General features: G+C 47.4%; 1 protein-coding gene across 1 annotated transcript in view; it reads left to right on the top strand.

Annotated features, from left to right (window-relative positions):
- LOC120850015 (testicular acid phosphatase homolog) overlaps window positions 1-12,055 on the top strand; it is a 71,511-nt gene that overhangs the window by 37,656 nt on the left and 21,800 nt on the right. The window contains exon 4 of the mRNA XM_040222370.1: window positions 5,074-5,370. Within this exon, the coding sequence (XP_040078304.1) occupies window positions 5,074-5,370 (297 nt within the window). The remainder of the gene's footprint in view (window positions 1-5,073; window positions 5,371-12,055) is intronic.

Below are 12,055 nucleotides of genomic sequence, written 5' to 3'. Positions count from 1 at the left end.
CACGATGCGAATATCCACCCCGTTTAAGAGAAGCTTGTCCTGGTTACATATGTCACTCATAAGAGGACAAAACAAATCACAGAGCGTACTTCCTTCGGTTGTTTTGAAACGTGCCATAAGGCCCTTAGCATCGGCGGGAATGTTGAGCTTTTTGGACGTATTTACCGGGTCTTTTTCGTACAACATCGCGGAAAGAGAGTCATCTTTACTCGTCTGGTTTGCGTGCAGGAGAATATCGAGATAGGAACGATAAGAATAATTGTCGTACTGGCTCACCAAAGTCTGATTCACATACACGTGTAAGTATTGAAAAAAGGGAGCTTCCAAATGCCTGAATCGGTATGACCTTATCGTGCGTGACAGTTCCGTCCGTTGCGGTGGTGCTCGCGGTATCGCCATTGGCTCGCACGATTTTTGACGGGATGTGCAGCAAGCTTGCTTTCAGATCGTAAAAGTGAGGTCCTAGAGACGGAACGTGAAATTCTAAGACGCAAGTCGTGGCGACCGGAAAGAATTCGATATATTCGAACTTTTCCAAAGCAAAAGACGTAGGTGGAAGAGAGAACAGATCGAGCTCTCCGCTGGTGCACAGACAGGAACGCTCGTGCAGGGTAAAAATATCGCCCGTCATTTTTTTTTTAGGTATCGAAAAAGTCTTGCACGACCTTTCCTTTCTTTTGTCGTCGAGAAACTGAACAGCACTGGCTGGACGCCTTTCTTTTATGCCCTCCGCCAGACTGCAGCTTTTGGAGAAACTCGTCCCTGGTGTATCGATAGGTGCGGCCAATTCCCTTCTTTATGGCGTCCTTCAGCAAGGAACCCTGTCTCATTCGCTCGGTGATATCTCTACCCGTGGACACTAATTTTCGACCCAGGTAAGGGGCCACTCGCTTTGTAAACACTGGCGATAGCCTCTGATAAAGGTCCGACAGTAGTCCGCTCCCAACTTGGAACAGGGGCCCGGACACAAAATGCGTGAGCGGTTTTTCTCCGGAACCCGAGAAATGTTCTAAACAACACGGTGGGGACTTCACGTGCATTTTCTAAAATGAAGAGTGGCTGCAACGTGACCCGATCCGTCCAGAAATGGGATGTAGCTTCCTCTCTCGCCAACAAGCTCGAGACAAATGGTGCTCACTTCTTTTACGATTACCTTCTTATATTGGGGTAGATTGAAAGAATACGGTATCATTTCGTTTCGCTTTGACACTTCGAATGGGACGACTCTCAATAGAGGGGCTTTCACGTCGCCGACGTGCTCCGCTTCTATGATAGCGCAATAGGTAAAATGTAATTATTGGGAAATAATATGACATCACGGTCTGCCACCGAGAAGGAAGTGTACACGCTTTTCTGGTTAAAGCCAAGCATGTGGGATAAGTGAGCATTGATTAAGATATACCCGCTGTGGTGCAAATGTAACTCTACGACTTTGATGTATGGATTATAACGAAGCAATATTTTCGAGGAATTGAGCTTAAGATGAGACTGGTAGGCGCTGTTTATTGCGTTAATGAGATCTTCTGGCGATTCGTAGAAGCCCTCGAGGATCTCAATTCGGCCCTGAGTCATCAGGTGCTTTACCCTCGTCAGCTCTACCTCTACCTCCTGATCGAATGTATCTTCCTCCACGGGGCTGCCTTCCACGGGCTGACCTGTTCCAAAAACGATATCTGCAAATCCGAGTTTTTTCGACAATGTAGGAGATATGCGCAGTGCATTGTTTCTCTGGAAGCTTATAGAGTAACATTTTCCTCTTTGCTCGAAGCTCGTCTTGGGACCAAAGAGCTCTTGCAGGGCGCTTTTCACCAGCGCGATAAAGTCTCGCTTTGGCTGTATCCGGAGCTGTTTGGTGCCTTCCACTTTCCCGGCATCCGTAGGCCTGACCAAGTACAGCTCGTAAGATGGGCTCGTCACATTCTTGATGCTAAATGGGAAATTCAGTTCTTCTAGGGCCACCTCGTACGGTTCATTTAATATACTAGGTTGGGACAATTGTACTTTGAACTTGCTGAAACTATTGTCGTGAAAAATGTCTGACGTGGCATTTGAGAATAGATTCACGTAAAACTCATCCCTCATTTCGCTCCTTCGCGACCGATCTGTACGTAGGTCGATAGCAGACTGACCGGACCGCTTCACAGGGTCCAGTCTTTAACAAGGCGACCAACCACAGGAGAGAGACACGCAGTCATCTTAGGGTTAGTTATTCTATTTCCACGAGTCTACGGTGTCCACGGTGATGAGGCGATATCGAAGAACGTCGGTGGCCAGGCAATGGATGTAGGTGGCTTCGATGTGGTGCTTATATTGCATCGCGCGTTTGATTGTCTTCAGCGTATCCGTGATGAATTCCACCACGTCCGTCGTCTCCGATGCGGTCACCTTGGTCAACACCTTGCCCGACCAATGGGGTAAGAGCACAAAGGGCTGCTCGTGCGATTCCCACTCCTTGTCCCGCCCCTTGTAGCTCTCGTAGACGTGGGCTATTATCCTGAACACAACGGGGTCCACTTCACATGGAACGAACTTGCCAAAAATGACGAGGACCACCAGCAGATCGAACGCCGACACAAAGAAGTTGTTTGCTTTTTGTTGTCCAGCGCAGGCTTTGACATCGCTCCATCGAGTCTGTTCTTCTGCGCAGCCATCGAGACGTTCACGCACGAGCATATTGTCAGATCGACCTCCGGCGCACAAGTGACATTCCGAGCCCGAGTGCGACAGCTGAATAAACAAAAGCGCACGAGCGGAGCGTCGAAACAATGTATTTCATTTGCATATGAAAAAAAAAAAAAATATTCCGAGCTCTCGAGACATATCAAAACCTATCTAGACTGCTTCCTGCATGACGGAATTGTAGATAGGCTTCGTCACATGACCTGGAGCAATGACGCGTTCACATTCCGTGGAGTGCTTTTTTTTTTTTTTTTTTTGTCACCAGATTACGCAAGCCATTGCCGAGGTGACGAGTCCGCGAGCACCGTCTGAATCGCGCGTGCGAAATCACGTGATAGGAAGACGAGCAACGTCACACGACCATGGTCACATGACCTGCGGCAATGACGCATCCTGTTCTTTAACCGCATTACAAAAGCCAAGTAGCGCGCGGGACACCACGTGATCTGAATTGCACACACACGAACAACTAAGACGACTTAAGCGGTCTCGGAAGCAATGTGCTCGTAGCTCAGGGGGTAGAGTGTCGGGCTGCTGTGCACGAATTAGCAAGTTCAATTCCTAGCCGGCCGCGGAGCCGTTTATTATCGAATAAAAGGGCCTACCGCGCAGCGATTCAAATTCAAAACACGTGACCGTCATGTGACCGGAGCGCAGTGCCCTCTGTTGAATGCAGTACGAACCCTGTGTGACATCACGTGAGCGCCCTCTTTCGGACGCAGCTCGAAGCCTGTGACATCACACGTGAGACGGCCTGAGTTGTTATCAGATGATAACTTGATAACATCTGATAACAACACAGTTGTTATCAGATGTTATCTGATGATGTCACACCCGTCATCATCTGATAACATCTGCGGCCATCATCTGATAACCACACAGTTGTTATCAGACGTTGACGTCGAGCGTCAGGTTCTTGTTGTCTCGATGCAGTATAAGATGACGGGCGTCGTACGGGGTGTGAAGTCTTCTTCTGGTTTTGGAGGATTTGTGCAGGTGAATTCCTGTACCTCAAGTAACCTTGCGAGCAAAAAAGCTTAATTAAGCGACGACAGTGTCTGCATTACCTTCGTTGTTCTTGTTCACCTTGAGGGGTATCAAACTCATTCTAGTGTAATGGCCAGATAGCCCACCCCTAAAGCTTGTGGGAAAAAATAACAACAATGAGCGCGAATGTTGTTTCATGTTGAAAAGCAGTCGACTCTCCCAGCGACACCTCAGTGAGTCTCTAGAAGAGAAACTTCGTGCTCTCTGCTTTTTGTAAGCTCGCTGTTTTGCAAATGGTATCTTTAAATTTGGTTTTAATATACGTCTACCTTGGGTCCAGCCTTGATTTGATAAGATTTAAAACCCCAACGTAGGGCATTTTTCGATAGAACAAAACAAATCATATTATCGTTGTCCTCTTCCACAGTTCACTAGGCTCACCAGTCATGGAAACAAATACTTGCTCATACGGCAGTTTTTACTTTCCTGACAATCTTTATAGCACAAACAGAACAAAATACTGGCATTTTGAAGATATCTTCTGACGGTCAGAAGTCCGCGAGAACATAGCTATAGCTTCGGCAGTGGCTTCTGCTGAGCGAGAGTTTATGCAGCCGGGGTGCCTCTTGGAGCAACGCTAGATCTTGTAGCCTAATATAGTGGTACGTGTTCTCGTTCCGGTTAGTTTACATGAGAAAGGGTTGAGACGTAAATATTTGCACAAAGCAATACACGTTGTAAACAAAAACAGAATATTGCAATATATGGGAGCACGCTATCTGTGCAGAGCTTCTTTTAGAGCGGAAAATCAATCGACGATATGAAACTAATATTTATGGCACTTGTAGCGCTCGCACGGCATGGGAACGGGGGCTCGTAACCGCGGTATGCTTTCGGGACTCGTCCCAGTGAGTCTCGGGCCGTATGCGGCCCGGGGTCCTCGTGTTTCAGAGCCCTGATCTAAGACATAGTCCATTCGGATCCAATTATCACAAAAAAAAAACAGCAAACAGGGTGCGTATTTTAGAAGAAAAATGAAAACTATCTTGGCTATAGAGATGCTGGAAGTAACTATGGAGACATGAAGTAGAGCAAGGATTTATGTGAAAACAATTGGTAGATTACGTTCTGACACGCAGAGGCACCGGTGTCCTTTTATGCTAGACTTGGTGTTAATTACGAAGGTAAAAGTAACCTGAAATGTGACGAAAATAAAATGTCACAAAACAGCCATATTTGCAGTGCTTGATAACTACAAAAAAGCTGAAAACAAAATATTGGTTGCCAGTTAGACGTGAAGTATGCAAGGAAACAATCCGCGTTTGGTTGATTCGAACAGACTGCAATATTATTTTATATAATGCAGACCTTTGCCTCATGCCCTGCAACTTCTTTTTTTATTTGCAGGTTAGTTTGCAAGCCCCAAATCAAGAAGATTCTAAGGAAGCTGTTTAATCCATTTAGCGGCTTGTTCAAGTTGGCGTGGTTTGTTGTGAGAGCCGCTTGGGAGCTTCAAATTAGTTTATTTAAAAACAATGCCATCATTCCGGACGCACTTGATGCTCTATTGGTTCAGAAGGAGTACGGCTTAAAGATCCCAGACTGGTTCGAGGAGCGATACGGCGAGCTATCGGACGCTTCTCGAAGACTCTACCTCCTGATTGCTGAAGCTTTAATAGGGCACATGGGAGGCGAACTTCTCAGGTGAGTTGTTTTTCCACAATACATGCATAAATTTAACACGCCTAATCGAGAAAAAATAATTTTAAATTGTCAATACTTCTCGGGAAAGAGAGCCGCACCTTCTGTTTATTACTGCCTGTTTACGTAATGGCCCAATGTTTGTATAAAGGGTAATTACAGGTATCAACCGTAAGAACCAACCCATTTGACTCGCCTTGAAAAATTCCAAACATACGTACATGAAATTGGGTACGCCAACGCCGTTTATAACACAACAAAACTTTATATTTTAAAGCTACATTCAGACGTGGTGAAACTTAAAAACTAAAGCAAAAACGGCGGCCGAGAATTTCCAATGTCCTAAACCGGCCAGCTCTTTGTCTGCACGTAACGTAAAGTAAACCGGGCATCCGCGAGATTATTCGCGACGTCGTCCGGGAGGAGCTCAAGTAGCTGCTTCCTATCGTCGAACGCGCGGCCTCGCTCTCGATCATCAAGGTCGTTCGAAAAGAAGTATCCCGTACAAAAATGGCTTATCTGGACTTACATAAAAAAAAAAACAAGATATAATTATATAAAAATTCAGCAGATCTGGTTTTATAAAGCATATATGTTTATATAAGGCAAACCTGGCAAGATTTGCCAATTTTTTTATATATCCATATTTGGCCTGCCAAATAGGGGCATATCTGCCTCTCATATAAGGCGAGGTATGTCCCTATCAAATAAGGCAACCTTTATATATATTGTTGTATTCTACGAATGACTACCAAAAGTGACTTCTCATTTGTATAAGAAAAATACGAAGTGCATATTGAGCATGTACCAACTTTTATAATTTTTACATGAGCTGCTTTACGCCACTCCTCATTTTGATAAACTTGGTTCCCAGGGAAAGCAGGAAAGCAGGATTATCGACAATCGTGTAACGATCGTCGGCGAAACGTTAATGTCGACGAAACGTGCCCATAAAACCTGTATCCACGAAAAGGTGGCCGTTGATGGTGTTATCACGAAACGCAGAATAAAACATTCAGTATTCTACCTGCAGTTCTGACATGTTTTCAGACGTCCAATGCAGGTGACTGCTGGTAGAATTTCGGGGATATTTTTCTCCCGGCTGCATGGAGATAGACAGGGCCTAATTCCAGAGGTAATCTGGAAGAGTACTTGTGGGAAAACGATCAATTGTCACGAAGTAGGTTGCAGCGCACTTACGTTGACGATACCGGACATTAAACGTGTAATCCGAGATATATGTCGACACTGGCGCGGCAGAACAACCGCTCAAACCCAAAAACGAGAAGGAAAGTGTCCGTAAAGATTCAACACAATGTAGCACAAGCTGTCATTTCTGAAACTGAAAGCTAAACGCATCACAAAACATTCTTGGGCTTTTCTGAAGAAATCGCTTCTTTTCGATATACGGGTTGGACTTTTCGAACGAGATACCATTTACTACAGACGCAGAAACCACAGCAAACACACAGGGCGCCACCCTCCAAACCAGGTACGCAAGCAGGCATTCGTAGATTGGCAATGGCTAATGCGTCATCCGTCACGCCACGCGACCACGCTTCTGCCATTTTCCACGCAAAGAGAGTGGAGTCAAGGGATAAAAAGTCTACGGCTGATTGGTTCGGCAAGTGCGCACCTACTACCACGCTTTCAGCTTAAGGAGAAAGAGAAAGGGAGAGAAAGAAAGGCAAAAACGGGAGTGCACACACAAAATGCTTAGCTTCTGGGGCATCCCAAGAATGACCAAAACGAGAGGATTTGTCACTTGCACCCAAAATGGTTAGTGCAGTGAATACTATGTGTGGCCTTGGGCTTCAGGCATGTGCCCTGTTCTGCCTTCTAGACTCTAAGTGCGACTATTTTTTGGCACAATTTCCACAAATAAATAAATAAATATATATATATATATATATTTTTACCAATAAATTTAAAATTATGTGTATGCTGTTAGGTTCGCGTTTTTAAACTTCAATGTTTTCACGGAACAGTGTTTCAATGTTTTTACGGAACATAAAAGACACCACGGACAGCACATCGTCCGACTTTCAACACACGATGAATCGCCGACGCTCGCAAACAGGCGCAACGGCTTCGCAGCCGTTCGAAGGGAAAAGGATTCGCGACGACGAAGTAGTGTCTTGCATATTCAGTAAGTTAACGGGTCATGTTTCCCCGCTAAATTTAGCGGGGAAACATGATCTCTATGCGACCTAAGCCGCAGTAGAAGTCCTTAAGTACCACGCGAGCCTGCCGCCGCTGTCAAGTTTTTATGCCAGTCGGGATTGCAACAATTTTGTCCCGTGAAACTTTGTTGGAAGGAAACGTTCAACTGCTCCTAGGAAGAGGAAACGGCATTGCCAGGGGCGCAACAGAGCTCAAGATTGGGCGCACGATACCTCTTGTGTAGAACTTCCGAGAAGAGTCACGACACCTGACAAGGGGCACAGCCTTGAGCAACGTCCAGGGACTTTCAGGCTCAGCCGCGATGACCTTCATCGAGAAGACTCCCCTTCTCGCCAAGTGCAACAAATGTTTCGCCACTTCATCAAGCTTGCGCGAAGCCACGATTGCCAAGCTTTGCATTGTTACGGATGAAGATGCCCTGTCTATCCGCCAGTCGCCATACCGCACCCCTCTGAAAAAGCGGGAGTTAATAAAGAACAAGTTCAAGAGATACTCGAGGACGACATAATCCAGCCTTGAAACAGTCCCTGGTCCTCCCCCGTCGTGGTGTTAAAAAGAAGGATGGAACACCGAGCTTCTGCGTGGACTATTGAAGGCTTGAATTGTGTGACGAAGAAAGACGTCTATCCGCAACCACGCATAGACGATACGCTAGATCGCCTACGCTACTTCTGTATTTTTTATCGATGGACCTGAAGAATGCATGCTGGCAGATCGATGTCGCCGAGCGGGACCGCGAGAAGACCCGACGGAGTGTACGAGTTTAAGCTGGTGGCTTTCGGACTTCGTACAGCACCAGCCACTTTGCAGTGTGTCCTGGATACTGCGTTGTTGGGTCTAAAATAACAGAGTTGTCTCGTCTACCTCGACGATGTCGTGGTATTTTCAAGAGACTTTGGCGAGTACCTGCGACAACTCCGCGCAGTGTTCGTTCCAAGCCATCAAGACCGTAGGACTGACACACAATCCTCCGAAATGTCGGTTCGCTTACGGCGAACTGAAAGTCCTAGGCAATGTTTTACGGAAGGAAGGTGTTTGTCCTGACAATAAGAGGACACGCGCAGTGACTGAATTTTCACCGCCGCGAGACGAGAAGGCCGTGAGGATATTTCGCGGATTGTGCGCTTACTACAGGCGAATCTTTTGAGATTTCGCGAAGATCTCTGCGGCGCTGGCCGAGCGCAACAAAGGACGCTGTACAGTTCCACTGGGCAGAAGAGACACAGCACGTATCCGATGAGTTGAAACAGACTCTCCGATCCTCAGCTATTTCGAGCAGCATGCCGAGACTGAAGTCCACACGGACGCCAGTATTATGGGGCTAGACGCTGTACTTGTACAAACAAAAGAAGATGCAGAACGGGTGACCGCCTACGCAAGTCGGACGCACTACAAGGCAGAAATCAATTACTCCATAACGAAGAAGGACTGCCTTGCGGTCGTCTGGGCGATAACCATGTTTCGTCCCTACTTGTATGAAAGTCCGTTCACAATGGTCAAAGACCACCACTCGCTCTGCCGGCTTGCGAACCTGAAGGATCCGTAAGGATGCCTTTTTCGCTGGAGCATATGACAGGAAGAATTCAACATGTCCGTGGTGTACAAGTCCGGTCTCAAGCACAGGGACGCAGGCTGCCTGTCAAGGGACCCGTCGAATCAGCTCTCGCCGGCACCGACGACGACGACGACCGCGACGAGGAGAGTTTTATCAGTGCAGTAAACGTCGACGATATGGCGGCACTCAAACGAGACGACCCTGAGCAGCGCGCACTAATTGAAGATTTGGAAAATCGAAGGAGTAAGCAGAGTTTTTTGTGTCTGCTCACGAGCCTTGCAAGCTTCGCCGTTCAAAAAGGCGAGGTTTACTAAGACAACTTCGGGGACAACTATTCGGCGAGGCTTCTGGTAATCTCCACCGGTCTTTGACAGGAGACCTTCGAAGCCTGCCATGACGAACCGACGGCAGAACATCTTGGCTACAGCAGGACACTGGCACGAATCTGCGAAACGTACTACAAGCCTAGGCTTTAGAAGACCGTCCACCAATACACAAAATAGTGCCTCAAATACCAACGACGCAAAAAACCACCAACGAAGCCCGCAGGACTGTTGCAACCGATCGCCCGTTCCAGCAGATCAAAAGGAATTTACACGGGCCATTCCCCAAGTGGACGCACGAAAATCGGCGGATAGTCGTCACGACGGATTACCTCACTTGGCACTCCAAGATGAAAGCCCTCCCATTCAAGACAACCCTAGAATTTGCTACGTTCTTCATTCAGTCTATCGTTCACCGTTACGGCGCCCCTCAAGTCCTGATTACGGACCAAGGAGCAGCTTTTACGGCTCACCCGACTCGGGAGGTTCTTCGGCTCAGCCAAACCAGCCACGACGAACCACAGCGTACCACCAGCAGGCGACCAAAGAGGTCATGAAGCGGCTCAACAAGACATCGCCGACATAATTTTCATGTATGTCGACGTGGAGCACAAGTCATGGGACGAAGTGCCACGGTACGTCGCGTTTGCTTATAAAACGGCAGTCCAACAAACCTCCGGAGTGGCACATATTCAGCTGGGGCATAACAGAAAGGTGAGGACGATGCTTGACTCGATGCTGCCTCTCAAACCAGATAAGGATGGGAGCCAACATTACTATAATCCGTTCACCTTTAAGCTGAAACTGCAGCCAAAGTTTCAAGCGCGAGCTAGCCCGGGCTCCAACATGTATATCTAGCGTGAGCGTTCGTTCTGGAAAAAAACGCTTAAAGCAGCAACCTCGAGCTCTCCTGCTTGTGGCATTGGCAGCAATTCAACTTAAGGGTGAACGGAGTATACAGGGGGTTAGTTTGAAAACCCGCTTCACTTCGTGACTCCAATTCGTAGAGCGCGCAAGAGGTGGCGCCGTGGTCGTCCTAAGATCGATTCTCGGCGGTGTCTCGTGCTCGTATACGTAACGATAAGTTTCAATTTTCAACCCGTAACGGGAACGAGTTCTTTTCCCACAGACGAAACTTGTAACGGGAGCGCGTTCCAGAAATCAGAAGGAACGAGGAACGAGCTTTCGTTCCTTTTTTGAGGAATATGTACAACATTGCGGCAGCGCCACTGTATCGCCCGCTACCGCAGCGGCCCGCTCTCCTCCAGTGAATGCCGCTCAAGTTCCTACAGTTCCCCCTCTTGTAACGTTGATGTGGAGCGTACACGCCAATGCCATCAGTCCGAGAGTAGAAGAGGCGTGAGGAATCCGCTAGCCTGCCAGCGGATTCAAGGTCATTAACGTGTCGACGCTAACCGGTAAAAACTTTGCCGACATCACGTCCGTGTTTAACCGAAAGACAGAATGTGGGTACGAATCCAGATACGACATCACAGCCTCGGCGTGAAGTTCTTGAAGCGCTATTTAGGACCATACAATGTGCTGCGTTGCCGCGGAGACCTGAACTACGAGGTGTTTGCAGACGGAACACAGTCCTGAGGACGCCGTAAGCGGCGACCCTAAGTGGTGCATGTCCCGCGTCTCAAGCCGTTTAATGCTCGATTGGACTGACGTCTGTTTATGGTTCAGACGACCTTGCAGTTTACTGATTGCTCTCATTTGGGTTAGCTATGTGTTTATTTATTTAATGTCGCGTCGGGGCAGTGCGCTTTTGAAGAATGCGGCGTGCATGACCCGACGAGGAACGCTTCTCCGTTCTTATATACTTTGTTTCAGCTTATGTCCAAAAGCATCCGACGCTACCGCTAATGAGACAAAACAAGCAGCGTTAAAAGCGCAAGTCAACATATGTCTTCTGTGTCTGCCATGGGTTCAGCGATTAGAGCACACGTACTGACACAATGGGAATGGAGTGATGGTGCGTTTTTGATGCTGTATGCTTGGTCCGCATCTGGTCATACCGTCAGCTGCGTCTGGACCTAAGCTATAACGAAGTATAGAAGCTTCGTCCTTACTCTTACCCCTCGTGTAACAGTTAAGGAGGCCACGTTGACATCGCCCAGTCAGTCTCACCTAGCTAACTCCCCAACTTTCTAGGTCGAATGTTCGAGACAACGAGTGTTGTAGATAAAGAGCCGAGCGCGGTTTAGACGACTCATTCACTCTCGCGCTGGCCGGCTCTCACGTCGACGCACCGTCCCTCACGCAGCCGCCGTCGACGCTGCTGCTGCTTTCTCGACGTTTCTTGTTTATTTTGTTTCTAGCACAAGTTCGCGGATTACGTTTTTATGTTCAGTTTATCATTCGACCGACGCCCTCAAAGAACTTGAAATAGCGCAAAAACGAGCATGTGGTACCAGAGTGTATTTAAAAAATTTATGAGAATACCCTTAACGGGAAGCTGAAGAGGCCTTAAAAAAAGAACGATTTAGATGTTAATACTCGCATATTATATCTCCCGAATTTAAATATCACGTTCGTTTTTCCCGAAGATGTCACTAAACGCGAGAACATACGGTAACCTACCAGTCGTGGCGGCATACTAAAATCTTCGGGCCGCCAAGCA

Source organism: Ixodes scapularis, unplaced genomic scaffold (assembly GCF_016920785.2).
Source record: "Ixodes scapularis isolate PalLabHiFi unplaced genomic scaffold, ASM1692078v2 PGA_scaffold2__306_contigs__length_199485367, whole genome shotgun sequence".
NCBI lineage: Eukaryota > Metazoa > Arthropoda > Arachnida > Ixodida > Ixodidae > Ixodes > Ixodes scapularis.
This window is presented reverse-complemented; position numbering and strand designations above follow the sequence as displayed.